General features: G+C 39.4%; 1 protein-coding gene across 1 annotated transcript in view; it reads right to left on the bottom strand.

The window, feature by feature from the left end:
• Window positions 1-19,837, bottom strand: part of ush2a (Usher syndrome 2A (autosomal recessive, mild)) — a 275,510-nt gene extending 255,673 nt beyond the window's left edge. Inside the window, exons 1-5 of the mRNA XM_061745247.1 lie at window positions 19,538-19,837; window positions 18,296-19,000; window positions 17,619-17,833; window positions 17,131-17,325; window positions 10,653-10,821 (exon numbers count right to left, since the gene is read on the bottom strand). Of these exons, the coding sequence (XP_061601231.1) occupies window positions 10,653-10,821; window positions 17,131-17,325; window positions 17,619-17,833; window positions 18,296-18,838 (1,122 nt within the window). The 5' untranslated portion in view covers window positions 18,839-19,000; window positions 19,538-19,837. The remainder of the gene's footprint in view (window positions 1-10,652; window positions 10,822-17,130; window positions 17,326-17,618; window positions 17,834-18,295; window positions 19,001-19,537) is intronic.
• Between the last annotated feature and the right edge of the window lie 4,954 nt (window positions 19,838-24,791).

Here is a 24,791-nt window from a genome sequence, read left to right as displayed (position 1 = left end):
CTGAAACATTTAAGATAGTCATATTTTCCACATACAAACCACAATGAATTAAATCAAAAACTGCATTTTAACACCGTGTCACCAGCTTGCCACTTCAGCATCTTGGAGCACATTGTCAAGGTTCCTTTTATCTTCCTTTCTTTGCTGTTATTTACACTCCAAGCATTTCTCACCCTCAGTAGTCATCTTCCCCCCCTCTTTACATGCCCTCACCCACTGTGAACTATAACCACTTATGATATACAGCCAATATTCTCTCTATCATATTAGTGCAACTGCAGTGTGTAAAGGAAAAGATAGGGAGTGGAAGAAGAGAAACAAGGAGGGAGAGAGAGACAGACTATAGGGAAGAGACATTTGTTCTACTCATCTCAGTGCTAAAAGATACAATTACCTCTCACAGCATATTATCCATGTTTTATACTAGCCCAGGGGCCCATGCCTTTGCCTTGCTGCGCTCACCCCATGTAAGGCCCATATTTTAACACTAGCTATGACAGTTTATTTAAGAAAAGAAAATTGTCCCCAGGGAGATGGAGAGGGAGAGAGGGATAGCTAGCGTGAGGAAAATGAGAGGGAAAGAAGGAAGGGCAAAGAAAGGTGGTTGAGGAAGACAGTGAAAAGGGGGAGAGAGTGAGAGATAGATGAGGCAGCAAGAGAACGTGAAGGAAAGGAAAATAATATTCTAGAAAAAAACAGCTGAGAAAAAAAGATAGAATAGAAAAAGGAGGACGTAGGAACACATATAAAGTGACAATACAACCCTATAATAAAGGCCATAAGTCTACATGGCTTTTTTCCTCCTTTACTTATGAAAGACAAGTGAGGTAACTTAACAAAAAAACAAAAAGACGACATTTATGAGAGCACACACGAAAGGATGAGCATGTATGCTCTTACGATAAAGTAGGGGCAGAGAGAAAAAGACAAGGCCTGAATGCATCAGGCAGATGTCTACTACCTGACTGTTCCTGTTTGAGTATTGGACGTCAGATGACGTTGCCTGACGATGTCATCTGACATTCAGACGTCATCATGACATCCAGAAAACTGGTACCAGGCTGATACCGGTGAAACATGTGATGGTCTTTTAGGTTATTTTAGGTTAATTTTAGGTTAACAATGCTGTGACGTGACAGAAATTAGGCAACTTTTAATAAAAACACAAAATAGGTGAAAATCATCCCATCTGAATGAAAAGCAGTATCATGAAAAAACATTTGAAGGAGCAGCTACTTTTGCTCAAAACCATGACTAATGTACAATGTGCCAAGCACAATCTCCTTTAGCATGGAGTTGTTAGTAACATAAAATATGCCTTTTGGTGGTTTCTTTATTATGCAAAGCAGCCTGAAGCAGAGAGGTTGCTTGCTCCACATACAGTATATGATTTGCCCTCCTTTCTCAAAGCGCCACTTAAAATAAAACCTCCTAACCCTTACAAAGTTAGTGCCTTGCTCTCATTGTTGAACTGAACCATCCTGCACGCTGGCATGGTGTAAATGTAATTAATAAATGAATGTGAAGCTAAAACACACATGCACAAACCTTTCCCTTCCTCCTTCTCACTATGTAATTGATGCCAGTTTTGTGCCCTTTTGCCTCTGGAACCAGCAGGCAGAGGGCTACCATAGAGGGATCCACTTCACCCCTACATGACAACCTTGCCTCACCTTCACACACATGCACTTAAGCATAAATGTGCTCACATATCTACACTGAAAATAGTCAGGAGTAAAACAGATTTATAGAAAATTAAGTAAAATGTTTTGTTATAGTAACATAAACCACCAGGCGATCATAAAAAATAATAATTACTGATAAAAAATATTTAAATGACAATAAAAAAAATGAACAAATAAAAAAATTAAACTAGGTCTGCTCGAAGTTGGGAAAAATGAGAATCATGATTGTTTTGCTTAGAATTGAGATTGCAATTCTCAAATTTTTTCACAAATTGAAATGTTGATTGTACTGTCACAATAATAACAGTTCTATCGTTAATACTTTATCCGGTGTATAGTGAAGTGCCATTGAATAATTATCAATAATGTAATAATAATTACATTAATTAGAATGATATATTAATAATTTCCTGTTTGAAATGAATTTCTGCTTGCAGTTCATTTGCCTGACAGGGAGGGAACATCTCTGAATGAAGCTAGCGGCTGCTGCGTGACCTAAAAGCTGCCTTGAGAGCGCTATGGTACAGGGGAGTGGCCCACGGCAGCACCTGCTGCTTGCTGAGAAATGAGTGGAAACGATACATGCTTTTACATTAGTCTCCAATTAGACCTGAAAAAGTGGCTAGATTTGTCAGTAGAGAGGTGTAAAAAAACTAGCATTAAAGTCCCTAAGTTGACAAAACTGATGTAGTGCTGGATGGCCACGGTGTAAACATGACCATCTTGTTTCTATATTGTTGCTATAAGCAGTATTTTCTGAGAACCCTGATCTGTGCAAGTGGACATAATATATCAATGAACTGTCTTGTTCATAGTGAGAGAGGAAAGAATGTTTGTGCATGAAAGTGTTAAAAATCCATGCAGACATATTGGGTCATAATTTGACTGGTGTGACTGGATCTTCCTCTCACTGCTTCTTACATTAATGCTGATTTGCTTAGAAATGAACAGTGGACCCCTCTGAAAATTCCCCAACTTTATCCCACCTGTCATCAATTAAGCAGCAGAGTTAACACTGACATAGTCACACACCCATCACAGGCCTCTTTTAAATCATTATAATGATATATCACCTAAAAGTAAGAACTGCAAGTTCAAATATACAGCACTTTGCTTGGATACATCACCACCTTTCTGACTCTATTTAATTGTATATTGCTTTTACCAAACCAACCACAGGGCTGTAAGCTGTAAGGCAAGGCAAGTTTATTTATATAACATATTTCAGCAACAACGCAATCCTAGCCTTGCTGCTGTGGCATGTGGATACAGTACATGCCCCACTGGCTTCAAGAAAACTGGCCAAGCCTGCTCTCTTATTGCACTGGAAACAGTAAGCAAGACATTGCACCAGATGAAACATTTGACCCCAGCCAAGATGTATAAAAATGGGTGTCATACACTAAGACAGCCAGGTGGTTGGTTGTTAAACTCACAGGCCATTTTTGAAACTTTGTCGTACCATACAACGGTCGTTGTGTGTACGTAGAACAACACTAAAAGCAAAGTCATTTGACACTTTCTCATCTTTTCAGAGGGAAATTTACATTGAAACTTGAAATAATATTGTGCAGGTTATAATCAGTATGGGAGTATCCATCCATCCATCCATCCATCCATCCATCTTCTATTCCCGTTTTATCCTTTGCAGGGTTGCGGGAATATGGGAGTAAACAAGTAGTATTACAACGGATTGAATAAAAGAAAGAAATCAATGACATTTAGTGCGGAATAAGGGGATTCAAGTCAGAGTTAGGAGTTCCTCATAAGATCCTATTCAAACTTGGAACATTGCATTTTGTTTCTTCATTTGTTTTAGGTAGGGCTGCAACTAACAAGGGCTGCCATTGTAGTCAACTAATTGGTTGATTATTTTCTTCTCAACTTACCAGTTGGTTATTTCTGTCACCACTGACTGATAGAAATGATAACTGTTTGTTACATGTCTCACAGGCAACTCGCCAGTAGCACAATGACCATGGAAGATACAGTGTCACACACACTGCTGTAAAGCTGCAAAACATCCACTATCTGACAACGCTACTTGTCAGTCATTGTAGCAGCCAATGCAAGCTATACTGCCCCTTGCACTTCCTGTTATGCCAGGGTATTTCTGCAGTGCCAGGGTTTCCCTCCGTATTATACAGTCTATGGGTTCACCTACCTGATGAATGTGGCTGACAGCGCCCTGACTTTGTGGCTTTTGACTTTAAGAACAATTGAAAAAGATAACCTTATCCAGAATACACACACACACGCACGCACACACACACACACAAACACACACACATAGAGCTTGTCGATGTTTCCTGGAATTTCTGTCGGTGTTCTATTTACAAATGTCTAAAAGTATTTATTTACAAGGCAAATTCACTAAGAGTAGGAATTTCAATGACTTCAATGAAAGGTTAAATAGTGCAGAGAGGCAAAATGATTTATGAATATTACATTTATATCACATTTATATCACAAAACAGTTCATCTATCAGGAATGAAAGTTTGATAAAGTCACAACATGCCTCTATACACAAGTGAGGAAGAGATTGAGAGAGAAGAGTCAAGGCGAGAAGAGGCAAAACATTTTTAGGGCATTAAAACCAAACTTCCAGCTACATCATTAACATTGTATTCATCTTTCAAGATATTACAAAAAACCCAGAACGAGTGCCTTTGACCCTCAGTGGTTGAATTCAGCTGGTTCGGACACAAGGAAGAGGAAACTATTTGTAATTTAGCAGTCAAACTGAGACTTTGGACTCTGGGTGTGAGCTTTATTCCTGAATGATTATGTATAATTACCTATGACAAGATGATTCTTGGTTGTTTTCATGCTTTTTGTTTTATTGATGTGCTTTATAATTAACTTAAGGAATTTTGAATACTTTTATTTCACTATTTTCTAACTACCTTAAAAGGGAATAAGGTGCGGTGTCTTAAACTAAAACTGCATAATCTGAGCAAATTAAATAATTTGTACATTGAGCTACATGATGAGTTTCATGATATCAAGAACTGATTTGATGATCATACAGTATATATAAAAAAAATTTAAAAGTCAAATCAGCTCAAACCAAACCGAACAAATTTTGGCCACATATCCCCACAAGATCAATCACTGCAACATCACTAGTCCTCACCTCCCAACCATCCGCAGCAACAGAAGTAAAGCTTCTCCATAGAAAAATATCAATAAAAAAATATATATGTTCAACAAAAATCCACATAAAGATGAGTTCTGTAGTAGAAGACTTTTCAGCTATCACTTAACTACAATGCGTTACTTTCCCCTCTTCCCCCATCTCTCCTCCTCTGTCAGTCCCTCCCTCCCTCCCTCAGGCTACATTTTCCTTCGCTATTCTCAACATCGTTACCATAATCAGATAAGACAACTACCTAGGGAGCACCAGCATCCCCACAGCACCTTGCTCCTGGCACCATGTGTACATGTGTGAGTGTATGTGTGAATTGCTCCTGGCACTTGGAAACCCGTATTCCTTTTGACTGTCTTCTTTGGTGTTTTGATCTTTACAATCAGATAGATGACTGGTGTGTGTGTGTGTGTGTGTGTGTGTGTGTGTGTGTGTGTGTGTGTGTGTGTGTGTGTGTGTGTGTGTGTGTGTGTGTGTGTGTGTGTGTGTGTGTGTGTGTGAATGAATGAGTGAGTGAGAGAGAAAGAGACGTGTGTATGTGCACGTGTGTGTGTAGAAAAGGTTTCTAAATTACCCACCTCCTTCTTTAGGGAATGTCTGTATTGTGGCTGACAGACTGCTACAAAGTACAACTGAACCGTGCCTGAGTGTGCATGTAGGTGTTTGAGAGAGACAAACTGAGCAGTTAAAAGTATGTACTTGCATGAGAACAGGTGCATGTGAATAGTGTTTAAGTGTCAAGGATGATTATGTTTTTGCCCTGAATGGTCAAAGCAGATTATATCACAATAAAATTAAACACAAAGGTTGACTGATTCACAAGAATACATAAACTTTCAAAACATCTCAAAATTACACCAATGTAACACAATTTTGGCAAAATTCCTCCAAGCCTTTAACTTTTTCACGCATACATAGACATGTGCAGCAGTATTGTACATAGATATATATGACAGCTGTATCCGTGCATACTCCGTGCCGAGTCAGCAACATGTTTGAGTGCCATATTACTCTACCATCAACACCTGAAAGCAGACATGTAAAACAAACCGTCTGGAAAACTTTCTGGTCTGGCACGATGACTTTTCTGAGAAGTGCTGAGCGAGAGCATACTGGAGCTGTACTTTAGGAATGTCACATGAGACAATGATTGACGAACCTGTAGAGCAGTTTTTGCCCAATTTTTCGAAATTTTAAGATGTGTGGAATTCATAAAATGTATAAAAGTGAATTAAACTAAATGTTACACACATGCACTTAATTTGAGAATTCTGTATAAAATCTAATTTCAAAATAGGAAAATTTGGGACGCTATCGAAAAATGCAAATAAGCCCCTTTGCCCCAAGATATATCATGTTTTAATCATCAGCTTTATTTAATTTGTTCATAGACATCCAGTTTTTGTAAATCAAGCCTGCAATGTATGACAAAAAACTCACAACACTTAAGGGCATCCTGACATTGAGAGCGCTAAATGCAATTCTTGCTATTCTTGCTACTGTATACTGTAAACAAATCTTACAGTGTTCGATAGTACAGGGTCATAACTGTTACATGTTTCGATTCAAAATTCGCAATGAATTTTCTACTCGGGACAAGTCAGAACTGCAGACAGGCCAGTCTAATACCTGTACCCCCTTGTCCCACTGTCATGTCTTTGTAATGTCTGGCGATTGCTGAATGTGGCTATGCATTGTCTGGTTGAAAAATGCTCGGACAAAACAGAAAAATATGTCTTCTCATAGGCAGCAGTTGTTGCTCTAAAATCTCAATGCACTCCTCTGCACTAATGCTGCCATCAGAGAAGTGAAAATTACCTTTACCAAGGGCAGCGATACAAGCCCACAGCATCACAGACCTTGGCTTTGGGACTTGTTGCTGATAATAATCAGGATGATCCTCTTAGTCTTTTGTCCGGTGCACACAGGTTCCATTTCTCCCAAAAAAGATGTGGACTACTGATCCATCTGACCACAATACATGTTTCCACTGACTGATGGTTCATCCCATATACTTCCAAGCCCAGAGATGTCAATGCAGTCTCTGGACAAGGTAAACAAAGGGTTCCTTTTTCCCACAGGAAACTTTTAAGTAGAATTTGTGAATTTAGCCCTTGCATTTTACACAGCGAAATCTCTTCAGATTCTTTCAACTATTGAATAATATTATGCACTTTAAAAGGCAAAATATGTAAATTTCTTCTAGTCTTTCTTTGAGGGACATTACTTTTAAAAAATACAATTATTGTCTCACACATTTGTTTACAAAGTGTAGCTCTTCTGCCTATGCTCTCCACATGCTCAGCCCTTTATGTACTGTATGGATAATGCAGTCACCCATTGACATCACATCTTGGAAATTATCTCCATATTAGCACTACTGGTGCTACTGTACCAACTTTATACAAATGTGCAGCAGGCTTGAAATGCAAACATGGATGCATATTTATAAAAACTAACGGGGAAAAGAACATTCAACATTTTGAGTTCATACTTTCTGCATAGAAATAATAGAGAAATAAAAGCTTTTTTCAATTGTAAATTTTGTATATCGTCCCAACTTTTTAAGATTTGGGGTGGTATTGTTATGGCTAGTAAATCATTTCAAGCACTTGGTGTATCACTGTGTGCCAGGAAGGTCAGTGTTTCCTCTACATTCATTCAGCAGTGGCGGGCCGCCACTGCTGAATCATAGCCGCCACGCCTGAAAATTTTTTTTTAATATATATTTTTTATTTTTTTTTTTTGTCGCAAATGCACCATCGCCGCATTTCTCCACCTTCACAGCACAGCCTGTGTGATGATCAGCGCAACGGCGGGGGGAGGGGAGGAGTGGGGTGATTGGGTCAGAGTCGTCGTAAGAAAAAAAAAAGGAGAAGTCGCCGTGAGAAATAAGGCAGCGAATTACCGGAGAAAAGGTAGACTTATTAGCCAACTCAGTGCCTAATGTGGGTAAACGAATTGATAACACCTCACGACGAGCTCCCGATCACAAATCGTGTGCTCGCAAGAAAATCAAACGTGTATGAAATCCTGGTCGATCCTCGTGAAGGAATCGCACAGTTGAAGCAGCTACGAACCGATTTGCCTCATCCTTTCGCAGAGAGCATGCGCAATCTCTGATGTCACGTCAAAAAACTATTATTTGTAGTTTAAGTGTGTAATTCACATTACAAATCATGTTTTAATAGCAAAAAAAAGACTGCATTTCCACGTACGGTGCGGGTCGCCGCGTAACCTACACCGTAGGCTCTGCGTTGGTGTAACGCGGAACCATAACTCAGCCTTTAGTGTGTGCGCTGTCTGCTGTTCGGAACACTTCTCTTTTTTCTCTTCTCATTTTGCTGGGACGCCGGGTCCCTCCGCCGAGACACAACTTTTGCTGTATGTGTTCTTTGTTGTGTCTAAAAATGATGCGCAGTGCCCACCCAATCAGAAACGGTACAGATATTTTGGGATTTTAATTTTTTTTTTTTTTATTTTAATTTAATTTTAAATGATTAGGGTGTAGGAAATTGAGAGAAACAATCTCATTATTGTTTCTATTTGTAGGTGAAGACTGACTTGAGAAACAGGCTGCAGGGGGATCATCTTGCAGCATGTATGCTGCTAAGCATCACCTCTGGGAGAATTTCCCTACAACAGAGCCTTAGAGCTCTTCTTTAAAAAGCCAAGGAAAATTAAGTGCTCTGAGCCTGGGTGCAAACTTTGTCATTGAGTCTACACAGCCTCATCTAGCTGATTTTTACATGTTATTTATTTAATGTTATTGTTTTTTATTTTTTACATTTTCAACTGGTTAGAGTTGAAGTTGAAGTAACATTTATTTATTGTTCAGGGATAAAAGCCAATAAATAGGTTTTGAAAGTTACATTTGCTGTCAAGTGGTCATTTGTGTACGCCGTACATTTACGCCGCCGCCGCCGCCACCCCCCCGGGAAGCATGCCCCCACTGCTGAAAACATTCCTAGAGGAAACACTGAAGGTCAATAAAAATACACTGAAAAGCCCATGTAAAATAATATAGATAAAATAGAGGGGAAAACACAACTTACAAACATATATAAAAAGGAGCTTTGCCATGGTCACTATACTTGTTCTTATAGTATATACTGTATATGATGTTACTGATAGATGTTGAAAGACAGATTGTTCAGTGGAGTAATCTCAGGGTGTCTACAGGTTTGACCAAGTTAAATTTAAGACCTTTTTAATACCATTTTCAAACAAAATGTAGGACCAAAAACAGTCACACACTTTGAATCCAAATTTACATTTAGCAATATTTCCTTGCCTTGTCTCGAGACTACGCCGACTAAGAAATCCAGTGCTGAGGTCAAAGTTCCAGCCCAAACCCAATGTAAAACCCGCCGAAATAATGAAAAACCAGCCCAAATCATACACTCTCTATGTTAAAACTGTAAATTATTAAATGCCTAATAAATTTCTGGTCATAAGCAAATGAACCTTCACAACACCACTAAATAGCAAAAAAAAGTTCAGGCTCCAAACAAAGACTACAATTAAATTGAGTACATTAAATCAAATAAAATATCAGTGAGTTTATTGTGTACATTTTTACTTTTCTCTGCCATAATGGCAACTTTTTTGTTAATAATTTCCCCTAAATATTTAGTAAAAACCAGAAAAAGCAGCCCAAATTTTATCAACCTGCTCAGTCCTATATTTTTCAGCCCAAAGTCAAATCAAACCCAATTGGGTGGAAACCAGCTCAATCTGGCAACACTGACTGAGGCGTCAAGCAAGCGCGTGTCTAACAACTGGTAAACAACCTCCGCAGGAGATTCTCCTCAAAACGATTGAATAAACTTTTCCTTTTCAAAGTGTAAAAAAACGTTTTAATGATGACTGGATAAATTCCTTCTAAAATTAATATAAAAAAATTAAGACCCTTGGATTGAGATTTAAGACAAAATAAGACATTTAAAGGCCTTATTTTAGGAAAATGGAATTGAACACTTTTAAGACTTTTTAAGGACCTGCGGCCACCCTGAATCTGGAAAGTTATCCCTTTCAGTAGGGCCAGAAATATAAAAACATGGTTTCACTCAACAAATTTCTCCACTTCATATGTACGAGTGATCTGTGCCAATGAAAAACTTGATGACACCCAACATTTGTAGTTAAAGTACCAATTTGGTCAACTGATGTATACAAAATAAGGAAAGAAAAAAAAATTATTTTAAAATACACATCTGTGAAAAACCTATACATATACACATCATTCATACATGTAATGACATGTACCAATAAGATAAATTACCATAATCTACCAAGAATCAAATGTTTTTTTTTATAAATCTTGGTTCTGTGTTAGGGTTATTGTAAATTACTCCATTATATAAGACAAAACCTGAAGGAGCACTTTTGTTTGTGCAACTAAAAAGGCCTCACTAGCTTCAGTGGTTTCGCTGTTCTACCAGGTGAGTAGAAAAAGACTCCGTCACTCAGCCAACATTAACACAGACAATGTTGTTATGTTTTTGCTCAGTCAATCATTTTCTCTACCTTGCTTCTTTGGTCATTATTTTCCCGGGTCTCTTAATCACCTCTACAATCATATCCACAATAACTCTGTGACCTAGCATCATCTCACAGCCATGGTTGCCCATTGTGGTTGATGTGTGACATGGTGCTATAAAGCGATTCACAGTTGTTCTGAGAGATAACCAGGATGGGAGTCCAAGTTTACTTTTGCCAATTGTAGAGAAAGGCAACTGCGAGAGGTAGACGATATTTCTTAAACCTAATCTCATATCCCGAGAATTTACTACAGTGCTATAATACTAATCCTTACCTGCAAAGTAAGATGTGTCCATCTCTCCAGTCGTAGCCTGCCCTCTGTTCTGAAGATGACGGTCAGATAAGTTTCAGTGCTGGACTGGCCATACCGCAGAGTTACAGTCTGCTCAGACACAGTCACAGAAAATATCAACCGTGCCCCTAGGCTTTTCTCCAGCAGCATCCTGAAACAAAACATATAAACAAAGAGATTAAATGAATGTAGTTAGTTCAACATCACAATTCAGAAGGACTAACCCAATATTGAGCAAAAAACGAGTTAATCTGACTTAAACCGGAAAGCTAAGGCAAGGAAAGACTCAAAAACCAATGGATTTGAGCACCAACAGTCCCTCATTCTGACATTTTCACATGGAATATCAATATTTTACAAGACTGAAAGGATTTGGGTGCTACAATGTGAGCAGACACATTCACCCACTACATGTCATATTAACCACTATCACTGACATTTTATGGGAAATCATGGCTTTTATGAACCCAGAGAAGCATACCCTATAAATCTCAGATACTCTAGATGCATGCAGATGAAAAAGGAACATTTAAATGCACATGCATGTATATGTCTGTGAGCGTGTACAAAGGGAGGCAAAGAGATTTAAAAGACATACTAAGTAAAATAAGTACAAATAATAGGTACAAATAAGTAAAATGTGAAAGAAAGTACTATTTGGAAGGAGCAAACAAACAAACTTGGGAGGAAACAAATAAACATCTGGGTATTTTGCCTTTGTGCAACATAACCAGCCCTTTTTAGGTTAAAACAACCCACTGAACTTGAAATGAAATTAATACAATTCAAGAGTCATTTGTTGCACAAGAGGAGGAGTAACCACAGGACTCATAACGTAACATCTATAATAACCTTGTTGAATGTCCAGGTAACTTACTTCTGACACTGCTCTTTTATGAAGTATTACATATGACTACTGTGACTTTTAATAACAGAATCAATTAATTACTTTTTTGGCTTACGTGTGATGAAGTGACTGCCGCAAACGAAACAGCTGGCTGGGTCTCTATGGGGACTTATTTTGGTTTAATTATTTGATAAGTAAAAAGCATTGTAGCAACTTTTAGACAAGGTGCAGCATAATTTTTCCAACTTGCTGCCAGCAGTTTCACAGCATTTCCACCCCTAAGGGAGCGTGGAGGGACATGATGTACAACTGTCTCTCATGAATTAATTAATTAATGTATGAACACTGTTCAACCGCACCCAAATTAAGGGAAATTAACACACACACCCCCCAAAAAAAGAAGAAGAGAAATGAAAATCCTCTAACAACGTTAATGGATTTTCGTAACTGGTCTGATGGAGCAAAGTTATGGCGTTATAAAAACGAGGGTTTGTAAGAACAGGTGGCTGGCTCTGTTCATTGTTCAGACGACGGGAGGGATGTGAAATCACTGGAAGAGGAAGAGACAAAGAAAGTGGGGTGAGGAGAGATGGACAGAGGTGAGGACAGAGACTTCCTTTCATCTGGCTTCTTTGATGGCACCCATGATCGTTTGTACAACAAAAGAATAACAGCCAACAACAGCAAGAGAAAGAGAGGCAGGGAGAGTGAGAGGGGGAGGTATGACTTCCACTGAGGTGCATTCAGCCATACAGGTGTCATGTTCGCTAGGCCAAGAAAACAAGGCTAGTCCGTCATCTGACAGACATCAATACCAGAGAAAATCACAGCATGAAATTTGACGGAGAAATTTGATCTCTGTTTAATTCTCCATTGCAGTTAGAGTTGACTAACAGCAACACATGACTCAACAGCCAGTGGGTTACCATAGTTTAGATGTGCTGCAATACATCTTCTTATAAACTTGTTTCCGTTTATCAAAAAACAACATCAATTCTAATATGCATTTCAGCAGATAGACTTTTATATATAAATATGAATTACCTGTACACATTTTGATACATTTGTAAATTGTGTTCAAGCATGAGACAGCTTATTTAAGGCACAAAATAGAAATCTTTCCATGTTTGTCAACATGCAGAAAACTAATCTTATCATGCTAAACCTCCAATGAAATTACACCGCATGATTTTATTCATCTTACGCCTTTTAGCTAATATGTGAACAACTACATCTTTGAATAAGTGCATTAATGAAAACGATGTGTATTGCCTTTTGATAGACAGTGTCAGTTAAATACTGAATCTGGGGCTGCAACATGAATTTACCAGAAGTGGTTCAGGCGTCTGGCTAGGATACCTGGGGAAATGTTTCGAGCATGTCCAACTGGGATCCCAAGGCAGATTGAGGATATGCTTGAGATGTTATATCGCTCGGCGAGCCTGGGAACACCTCATGTATTCATTCAGAAGAATTATTGGAGGTGGCTGGACAAAGCAAACTTGAGGAATCTCTGCTTAGGCTGTTGCCTTGACCACGCAAATCTGGGTGAGTGCAAGTTAATGAATGGAAGAATGGGCGTTACCCAATGCACTAAACTGTTCAGTATCCTAAAGAACAGCATGTATGACCATATAAACATTTGTAAGGAACATGTACAGTATTTATGGAATAAGCCAACGTGGTTGTGTTGGTTGGGGTTGAAGTCAGGACTGCTGGCAGACCTTTCACCCTCTCCACTCCCAAATTCAGGAGGTAATCTCTAGCCCCTTTTACATTGGCAGATACCCCGTGTTTAACACGTAAATCTAGCCTGTCGCCTGTCCTTTTTATATTGACTGACACAAGGCATGTCGAGCCCCAACCACAGCTCACCTTTGAAGGTACACTTAATTGCAGGTCAGGACTAATGTTAAAAGGAACCCTGGCTATTAAGACATGTAGGTCTTAAAAGATAAATGTTGGTATCAATTATAACAATGTGATATAAAAAACCTTTTTGATGTCTTCGTTTTTATAAAATTTGAAAATATAATTTAACATGTAGGTCGCCATTGTTGTTTACATTCTGGGTAGTGACGTCAGACGGTGGCTCCTGCTGGCCCCCGTCCACTGTTTTGACACCCAGAAACAGATGAAAACACAGCTAAACAGGTGACGGCGCACCAGAAACACAGATCAAAACACAGCTAAACATTAAGGTGACGGCGCACCGACAAAAAAGTAAAAAAAAAAAAAAAAAAAAAAGTGGCGCACTATAAAGCATGAACTATAAAAACACCATAAAACTCAGATAGACTAACAGACCACACGTTTCAGCAGATAGCCGATGCTACAATAAAAACCCCAGCGAAGTCTGCGCCTCCCGTTTCGTCAAAGTCCCGGGCCAGTCCCCTCAGCCTCTGGTCTGTCATCACCCAGCACCGAGGCCGGTTTTAGGGGGGGGCAGGGGTGGGCTATGCCCACCCAAACGTGCGTATCGCCCACCGGCGTCTCCATCCCGGCGGCGGCGAGAGCGGATGGCGGTGCGCTGCAGGCTCTAAAGCCCCGGCTACGCCATCTACGGCGTAGGCTACGCCGTCTACGCCGTAGGCTACACCGTCTACGCAGGAGCCTAATGCACTGGTAAGATGCGCACGACATTGATCATTTTTGCAGATCTCCCGTGCATCACAGAACTTTGATCCAGTTTGCCTGAACCGAGACGTCTTATGGGCTCCCTCGTCAGCCTCCACGGCCGGGAGAGTGCTGCTCATCTATGTTTTGGATACCTGTCCCAGTTAAACTACGCGGCTTATCTTCCCAGAGCCACCGCTCTACGTCATCGCCCCCAGAATGCATTGCGCAGGTAAAACATGGCGCCTCCCGCAGGTCAAAATATGTGATAAACATTGTAGATTTTTAAAGCAATTAGATTATTTTATGTGTTTCTAACAACATATTTTAGTATAAGAGAACAATTGTGGCTAATTAGGGACTACATGTCTTAATAGCCAGGGTTCCTTTTAACAAAACTGGTGCAACTAGTCATGGGCGGGAACAATAGAATACAAGAAGAGGGTGTCTGTGAGCTCTTCATCCTCAGAGCCGTGGATGTCATAAATCAGCTTATTACAGAAATACTTTTTGAATGCCAAAAAGCATTGTTACGAAAAAGAAATAACCTATCAAACACAGATTTCCTTACTTTCTAGGCTAAGTTTAGATAAATTGACAGTTATACATTCATTATTTCTTAATCACCAAAGCTTGCAAAAAAAGAATGCAAAAATTGCTAATTTAACCAAGCACTAAAAAAGTTGTAATAAAAAAATAAATAACTACCCGAAATCTATAACATGAGATTTCTCCATCACATAAGAGTAATTTTACAACAGTAAAATGAAAAACACATTGATAAATACTCAAAAAGACAAATGAATACCAGAACCTTTTGTCTCTTTTTCAAATTCATGACAAAGCATGGTCCCATGTTGTGCAGACAATGTAGTATGTATATTACTGTGTGCAGGGGAGGAGGTGGCCAAGGAAAGTCAGCTGATCTGTTTGTGTGCGTGTGCATGTGCGTGTGTGTGGGCACACACACATTTGTCTTGTCTGTGCGCATCTAAGTGTGATTGCAAGTTGATCTGCGTAACTGTGCACCTGCCTGGGACACACTGGCACACTTTCATCCACTTTCTCTCACAAACATGCCTAAGTAGGACATGACAGTGAGGTGTTTCCTGATGTGGATACTGATCTGACTTGGCTTGCCATACTCCTTGTTATATCAGTTTCACGGGGCTTTAACTACAATGTCAACATGGAAAAATCATATTGAATCACATACTGTATCAGAAGAGGTATTTGACCAAGTATCACAGAATCACATTGTTTCTATAAAATCTAATTTAATCAGATGGAATGGGAAATAAGGTTTTACTCGGATGCAATAATTGTTCCCAATTCTACAACTAAGCGCATGAAGCACCGTTACAAAAACACGGTAATAGAAATGGAACGGTCACAAACAAGTCCATGCATGTCAAATGTTCAAAATGTAATGCAAGAGTCAAAAACTGAGTTTCCGTACAGACGTCGTCCAAATTCTTCAAAGAGCCATGTGAGTGAATCATATGTTTCTATTCACGATTAGTACTGCAATATTTTACGAATGAATGGAAAGGTGCTTCAAGATGATTAGCCATTACACCATTGACTTGTGGACCACAACAATGGACTTTTTTTTTTTAAAACAATGAACATTGATTTGTTTTAAAGGGAAATTAAAAATACAGGAGACTAGGGTATAAAGTGGATTCCTTGACCTTGATCCTGACTTGAAACATGCACATTTTCCAAGGTGACCTTCATTTTGACCTGACCTTTATACCTCTAAAACTTTGTGGTGCCGGGTGCAGCCCAGCCACGTTCACAAACAAACACACACTCCATGCCAACTACTGTAGCAAATAACCCAAACTGCCTTTGTGAGGGTTCCTGTTCCAGTATGTAATGCCACTACAACACATACAAACACTCATATCCTGCCTGACACACACACACACAGACACACACACACACACGCTCCGTAAAAATAATATCAACTTCATTATCACGCAAGATAAATGTGAGGCCCATTTCATTTGTTAAATTCTTGAATTTCCGTTGACTTTTAACAAAGGTTCTTGTTTTGTTTTTTTCTCCTTTACCGGCAGCGATTTCACAGGCTGCACTGAAGTTCATTAGTGACAGACAGACGCCGATCTTTTCAAGGATTCTTGTTTAACTTATCTGGTGTGCCCCAAGGTTCGGATGACAGCATTCAACATTTTTCAAAGATTCTCAAGAACAGAGAGTCCATGCCAGACTTTATTTTGAAATCAATCAAGTGTGAACACTCACTTAGATTGACAATGAAGGCAGTTGCATTCATTTCACTGACTGCCTGGCTATCTGTTGGTTTTGCAACGTCAACTGCTACTATTGCCTTTTCAAGAAATTGCTGCTATATGTTACAATGCTAGAGTGATCTGTCTATTAAGTGGAGCGGATGTTTTCAGATGGTCTAGCCCCCAGCAACCACTGACAACCACTGACTGGAATGAAATGTGTTTCAAGCTTGTCAATATCAGTTTTATTACCGAGAGAAAATACCTATAGTTTTTAAGAGTTTTCACCTATTTCTCTACCCAGTGAGATTTAAATAAGCCTCAATATACCAACACATACTACTTTGAATAAAATGCTGCTCTGGTTTGTCAACAAGATTCTTTTTTTTGACTCAGTCCCATGTAACTCTGCTAATTACTAAGTTTAACAGAGCGTTCAACTGTTATTTCTGTTTGTGTGTTGAGTTGAAAGTGGCTGAAATTTGTAAAAGCAAAAGTTCAAAAGAATTTACTATCATCAGTTTCCACTGATAAAAGTATCGGTAAAAGAGTTACAACACATTTAAGTGCTTAGGATTTACTCAAAAAAGTTATCGAAAAGAGCTTAGAAGGCATGGTGCTTTTGCTCTGTTGTTCCCATGTTACCTTAACTACAGGATGCTACAGACATTTCAATAAGACCACAGGATATAACGTCAACATTTGAAAAAATTGAATAATATTTCTTCTTTCAACTCACATTTCCCCAGTAGAGCTTGGTTTTATCCATAATGCCAAGGTGAAGGAACCCAGTGCTCCTAGTGCCTGTGAAGGCGGAGAAATCAGACACCCGTCCTGGCCCGGCTGGAACAGCAAACCACCAGACCCGGTAGAAAGTCCATCCGTCTCTGTCCGAAAGTGTGTGTCTTGAGCATCTTCCATGACACAGGTACCCCTAATAGAGTCAAATTTAAACATGTCAATAGATGAACTTAAAACAACAATGCGGCTAATTTATGGATTTTTATGGGCTAACGAGCTTCATGCCGCCGATACATTTAGCGTTGCGGACACCTGTGCCTTATAGACAAGTGCCGCTTATACAAAATATGTTTTCTTTTTAAATTTAGTGCACAGTTTATATTCAGTTAGGCTCAATAGTATGGAAATTACCGTAAATGAATATTAATTATATTTTATGTAATACTAAAATATGTCTAAACATTCCTATGCATTTAATGATAATACCTGCGTGGAGCCAATAGCAGCGGGGCATATGGAGGTGTGGAGGATCTATAGGGGCACTCCTGGACACAGAAAGCTTGAAAACAAGTTAGCAGCTCAGTCCTGGACAAAGGCGACTGGCAGTAGCTTCTCCGCTCTGGAAAGCCACAGGTGGACCGAGGTGGAGAGGTGGACACAGGTTTGAAGGCAGCAATGTTCTCCATTCGTGGGAAATGTCCCTGAGAAAGGTGCATAAACCGTGGTAATCCCTTTTAATTCACATATTTTATTTTTACCAACAGCAAACACAGATAGTTGAGTACAGTAGTAACATATAATGCCATATGAAGCTCAAATGTAACCAGTGGATTATATTTTTTTATTTTTACACAAAAATTAATTTAATTGATTAGTTGGTTCCAATAGGCCATTTTTATAGCAGGTATTTTAAAATATGACAGTAGAAAAAGCATAGGTTTAAATTAAATGGTAGTTAATGGCATCATTCCTTTATGTGTTTTGTTTTGTTGTGTTATTTAGCCAAACAAATACTTGAACAGGACAGATCCATCATGGGCATTTGCTACTGTGCCTCATCTAATACAGTACGATGAATCTAATTAAAAGGTATAGTTAATGCAGTACAGAGTTAACACCGATTGCTCCACACTTTAGATTACAGTCTTGAAAGGCAATATTACCTGTGATGAGGCAAGTTTTGGACTGAGGCTGAGGAAGAGCAGAAGCAACTGGACGAAGACGTGATGCCACTTCAGCCCACTGATATTCATCTGCATCTTCATCTTTTCTTCACTGCTGATTATCAGGTGCAACAGCCATGAAATGATAAGCCATTGCTTCTTTTTTGTGCTCCCTTTCTCTCTCTGCCTAATTTCACCTTTATTTTCTATTAATAACAACATGACAGAGACATTCGTCTCATTCCCATCCTTCCCTTTTACTGTGTTTCTATCATGGTTTTCTTTTCTCCTACTGTTGAGTGTTCTGCTCAACGTCTGCCGTTCCCTTTGAATATTTCCCCCCTTCTTTGTTTCCTTATCTTCATTCAGTCGTGGGCTTCTGACCCACAAGCATCTTTTGATTTCTAAAGGGTCCAGCATAGTCCCAAGTTCTAGATCCTCAGAGAAGGGTTGTGGGACATTCCCGTAAGCAGAGGGACGCTCAGGAACCTGTATTTGGTTCAGAAGTCTCCCAGCACCGTTTGAATAAGTGATGACTGTCATGGTTCCATGGTTCCAGGGTTACAGGGGCATCTTTTACAGCCCGGTGCCCCTAGGGTAAAGCTACCAAGCTTAGTTCTCTGTTAGTCTGCCTCCGTCCCTCGCGCCCCCACACACAAGCAGACCACAACCAAAGCCTTTGCATGATAGGTAGGATTTCACAACCTAGAGAAGGGAAAGGAGAGAAGGAGAGAAGGAAAGAGAGAAGTGGTCAGACCCCAAATCCAGCATGAGACAAATCTGTGGAGAGTGAAATGCCATGCAGGCTATTCCCTAGCCAAAGCCTACACTATCATGTACAGCTTGATGGAGGCACAACTCACCTGATACTGCCACATTGCTTTCCCCTTTTCTTCATTTTCCATTGAATTAAACATGCCCTTTTTTCCTCCGGCATCTGGCCTCCAGGTTTTATCCAACTATACGGGTTCTCACTTAAGTTTGTTGGAAATTGAGGCTTAGGCCAAAGCTCTCTTCATTACAATACTCTGTAGCTTCAATTTCACATTTTAACACACAAAAAGAGGCCAGCCATGCAGTCATCTCTGGTGTTATATTACATGGCCCAGGCTCTTGCCTGCATGACCGTTCAAAACAAAAAAAGAAAAAAGAAAAAGCTTCCACTGTATCTAATAACAACTCAGCACGCGGTGCAAATTTGAAAATCTATGCAAGAATATGTGGCAGCTCCTCGATATTTACCTGTTGCTGCGGACTCCCCGTACAGAGCTCTGTCCCCATCACAAGTGCAGCCTCGGCAAACATCCAACTTGTTGCTTTGTCAGTCAGACAACACGAGTTAGCAGTTTGTTGCTGTTGTTGTTGTTGTTTCTCCCCCCTACACACCTGTTAGGAATAACAAACACGACCCCCGGATGAGTAATCCTTATAAGGCATCTCTTGAACTGAACCCAAAGTTGGATGGGAAAGCTGAATAGTGTACAACTAATGGTAAAAAGAATGGAAAAAAGGCTGCTCTTCTATTCTCTATTCCTCTATGTGCGTCTTTCATTCAGAAAATGCTGCGTGCGGTGCAAAGAAGATTACTGCGAGCTGCCATCTGGCGAGAGGAGCGCATGAAGCCTGAATTATGGTTCCACGCCGTAGGTTGCGGCGTACCCTACGGCGTAAGGTACGCGGCGACGCGCGCAGTACGGTGTAGGCTCTACGTTGGTGTAACGCGGAACCATAAATCAGCCATGAGGCGGCGTTGCACAAAGTACCGATGACGCAGCAACTGGACCCTGTAAGAACAATAACAGGGAGAACACAACACTGTTGCTTCTGTCACTGAACGCTATTTTGCTTTAACGCAATATTATCATTAACTTCATGTTTATTTGTTGTTTTCTTTTCTTTCATTTATTTTGTATTTGAATTCTTATTTTGGAAATGACCGAAATAAACAAACAAACAAACTAAACTATGTATCTGACAATAAAGAATTAATAAGTGAGTTTAAAATCGAAAAAATTGAATGAAATACGCCCTGTCTGTAAGTAAAACCTCCCCGACCACACACACACACACACACACACACACACACACACACACACACACACACACACACACACACACACACACACACACACACACACACACTTTTGATGCGTCTGGCTTTTAAGACAAGTGGCTCTCAGAGCAGGGGAACGCTAATTTCGTTGCCTGGCAACGGCGATCAGCTGCGACTGAGTGGAAATCATTTCATGATCTGTCTCCACAGTCATTTATAACTAAACATTACATTACTATTCAAGAATCTAATTCTTGTACTAATGTGAAAAGCAAACGAATACGCAACCACAAAAAAAGGGTAAATGGATGGCTTGGATTAATTAATAAATTCCCTATGGTAAGTTTATTTGTATAGCACAATTCAACACAAGGTAATTCAAAGTGCTTTACATCAACATTAAAAGCAGCAAGACACAATGAAACAGTAACAATTAAAAAGGGAAATAGAAATAAGAAATAATAATACAATACAATGAAATAGAATAGAATAAATAACAAATAAAATGAAATAAAATGATAAGAAGAGAGGTAAAATAATAAAAAGCCCAAGTTGTTAAAAAGTAAGGGCAGTATAGTACAGCAGGTAAGTATTTAATCTAAGAGTACGCTTCAGTAAACAGTAATGTTTTTAGGCCTGATTTAAAGGAGTTGACAGTTGGAGCTCAGAGGTTGAGGTTGCTCCACCGGTGAGGAGCAGAATAACTGAACGCTGCCTCACCTTGCTTGGTTCTGGTTCTTGGGAACCACAACAAACCAGATCCAGATGAACCTCAGGGGTCTGGGAGCTTCATAGGAACTAACAGATCCAGCATGTATTTTGGTCCAAGACCATTCAGTGCTTTGTAGACCAGCAGTAAGATTTTAAACTCTATCCTTTGACTCACTGGAAGCCAGTGTAGTGATTTCACGACCGGTGTAATGTGGTCCAGTTTCCTGGTGTTTGTAAGGACTCTGGCGACAACGTTCTGGATCAGCTGCAGCTGCCTGATGGATTTTTTGTTAAGGCCTGTAAAGATGCCATTGCAATAATTCAACCTACTGAAAATGAATGAGATTAAAAGAGGAGCAAAACATATTACCCTGACTACTTTGCTTTACACATTTGTAAAACTAAATTATAACAGTTGCTGTGTATATATTTATGTGTCAGTCATTATGTGAACCCATGTGTTCATCTGGGTGATACAGTAACACTGAAAAACATGTTTACCAGAGAAAACAATAAGTTTAATCAAAGATGTATAATGTAACAAAGCACTATAAATGAGTATTATGTCATTCATGTTATGTCCCTGACATACTCAGCCTTTAAAGTATCAAACTAAATCAATGAACTATTGGTATCAATCATACCATTTCAACATAAGATTCTTTTTAAATTCAATTCATAAGTATAATACCATCCATCAAAAAAGTTCCTAATCCATCCAAGTTCCCACCAGAGAGATACAATAACATGGTAAACCATGGAAAGACAAAATAAAAAATAATGATAATAATAAACTACTATTATACACAAGCAAATAAGAAATTTGGTCTGCAATAATAATAAAAGCAGATTTCCAGACATTAAAGAAAGCTCAACAACATATTTGAATGTTCCCTCTTTTTGCATCCACAAATCAAAGCAGTTCTGTTTTGCTTTTTTTTTCAAGCATGGAGTCAAAAAATGTAGTCCCACACACTGCACTAAGTCATTCCTTAAAGGAGCTGTATGTAAGAGCAATAATAAAACGAATCATAAAATGACCCCGATATGTCAACAGACATTTAAAAATCATGTTCATTTCAAATACTTATGTCACTGACAACAGCACTCAAGCCAGGATATTCCAGTTTAAAAAGAGGAGTTGCAGCCCTCAACTGATGTTTATGTTGTCATTTTTTGTTTTGGCCTGAAGCTCCACCCTCCACCTATCTCCCAATCACCAAGTAAGTATTGTTTCTGAAGCTCCACCCTCCACCTATCTCCCAATCACCAAGTCAGTATTATTTCGGCATCCGGGTTGCCAGCTCGGCTCTAATTATCGCAGCCATGGCAGCCTACGTTCCTGCTGCATTCTGCATTCTACCTGGCAACCTCTGGTCGGGGGGAGGAGGGGGAGGGTACACGCCGCTCAACAATATTTTGAAAGTGACTGCAGTACCAGTTTTGGCCATTTCTTACAGACGGCTCCTTTAAAGTCCAGTATTTATCCACTCAAAAAAGTCCTGGCAGCTATGATCACACCAAATCAAAACAACTTTCATTTTGTAAGTTAACGACATTTAAAAACCATAAAAACAACAAAATAACTTGACAATGGTAATTGTTTCATTAACACACAATTCAAGAAAGTTCTTAGCTTTGTGTATATACATTTCCAACATAAATGATTCATCAGTATGATTCTACAGTATGTTGGTCTAGACTCTAGAGTATGGAACTCCGGATTTAGAAAGAAAATACCCTTCGGTTAATTTCAGTTAACTTCAGTAGTATTTTAAATTCAGTTAATTGCTTTAGTTAATAAACAAGTATTTTCTGTTCACTTTAACCATTTGTCAGGTTCCATTTCTTTCATTTTTGGGTATACACATGTTATTGTCCCTATCGAGCTAATTACCACCACCTTGGGACATTACAGGGAGGTAGACAAGGAACCATTGTGGAGCGTGCAGAAATATCTGAACGCTGAAGGCGAACAAGTAGCTGGAGAGAGAAAAGCTGTAGTGCAAGCTCCAGCAGAAACATGGATGGATTGTGTGGTTAGGGATGAAGAAGATCATTAGCTTCAAGCAAAAGGGGGATCAAACTGATGGAAGAGCCAGTGAACTGAACTTCTTTTTCCAATAAGCTCAGATCAGTAGGGAGTAGAGCACCTCCTCTTCTGCTCCCAGTCACACAGACTTCACACTCTCCCTGAATCAACAGCTTCTTTGAATACTTCTACAGTCTCATCTTGCACTTTAGTCATAGATTTTGATAGAGCCATATGATCACCTCCCATTATACCAGGAAAAAGTGAAACAGCTGTCAGTTGAAGATGCAGAGGCTGAACCAAACAAGGAGGCCGGATGCAAATGAGTCTCAGAGGCATGTGCTGACCAGCTACATATCATCCTCAACGACTGTACACGAGTTCCCCCAATATATTATAAAAGTCCTGGGGACACTGTTATTGACACATCTACATGAGCACGACAGCACCTTTCAGGACTTACACCTGCTTGATTATCATCATGGGGCTGGACTTATGGATGCCATTATCTACCAGCTCCAGCTAGTAAAACTTACTCAGCTTACCAATATGACTCCGCTGTCCTGAGTACAAAGAACTGTTTTGTGGCATAGTGGGAACAATCACCTCATCTTGAGTGTGAAGAAGACAAAGAAGGAGGTGCTAGTGGATATTAAAGACCAGGAAAAAGCACTGCTATTTCCAAACTGTGAGGAGAGGTGGGGCTTGCTGAGGGTGACTTATAGCTGAGTGTTCACCTAGATCCACTGGAGATGCAAGAGTGACACCGTCTGCTAAGGGAGAAAGCAAATTACTGAAATTTGATCCACTAGTGTTTGCAGTTGCATATTGGATGTCTTCTTTACGCTTTGCTGTGGAGAGTGCAGTTTTATGTGCAGTCATTAAAAAAACAAATTAATGAATTCATTAAAAAAAGATAAAGTTGACTCGGGCTGGGGCTACTCTAAAGCCCTCTGGAGCTGATAGTGTAAAGAAGAATTTTGCATAATTTCAAAAAAAGAAAATGTTTGACACTGCACATCCTTTGCAAAGGATAATGATTGAATAAGTGTTTCTTCAGTCCGAGACCCTTTCAAGTTCAATGCAATGGGGACCACTACAGGAGATCACTCATGCTCACAGCTTTAACTTTTATACAAAGGCTATTTACACCTGAAGTTTTCTGTTAGTCTGCAATAGCTTGCCAATCCATAAAACATGACCAAACTCTGGGAATATTGAAAATTAATGCTAATATGTTTGGAAGAATGAAGCAATTCAATTCAATTATATTTATATAGCGTCTAAGACAATACAAGTTGTTTCTAGGCACTTTCCAGAGAACATGACCCACGAGCAATTATTACATTAACAATGGCAGGTAAAAACTCCCCTAGTGGGAAAAAAAACCTTAAGCAAAACAGTGGCAAGAAAAACTCCCCTTTAGGAGGGAAGAAACCTTGAGAAGGAACTGGATCATAAAGGGGGAACCTCTGCCTAAGGCCAGCCGGATAGAGCAGGAAAAGGGAGACCAGAAAGAGAGAATAGAGAACAGAGAGAGGAGAGACACCAATATATTGTCAAAGGTACAAAAGACAAGATATATTAGTACACGTTATCAGTTACCCGGAGAACTAAGAGGTCTACATAGGACTGATGTGGAAAAAAACGGGCAGAATCGTTTGTTGTTGTTGATATTTTATTATGACGTCACCATGTAC

The sequence above is a fragment of the Cololabis saira genome, chromosome 2 (assembly GCF_033807715.1).
Source record: "Cololabis saira isolate AMF1-May2022 chromosome 2, fColSai1.1, whole genome shotgun sequence".
In the NCBI taxonomy this organism is placed as follows: Eukaryota; Metazoa; Chordata; class Actinopteri; order Beloniformes; family Belonidae; genus Cololabis; species Cololabis saira.
Note: the sequence above shows the minus strand (reverse complement) of the source record. Positions and strands in the feature narration are given on the sequence as shown.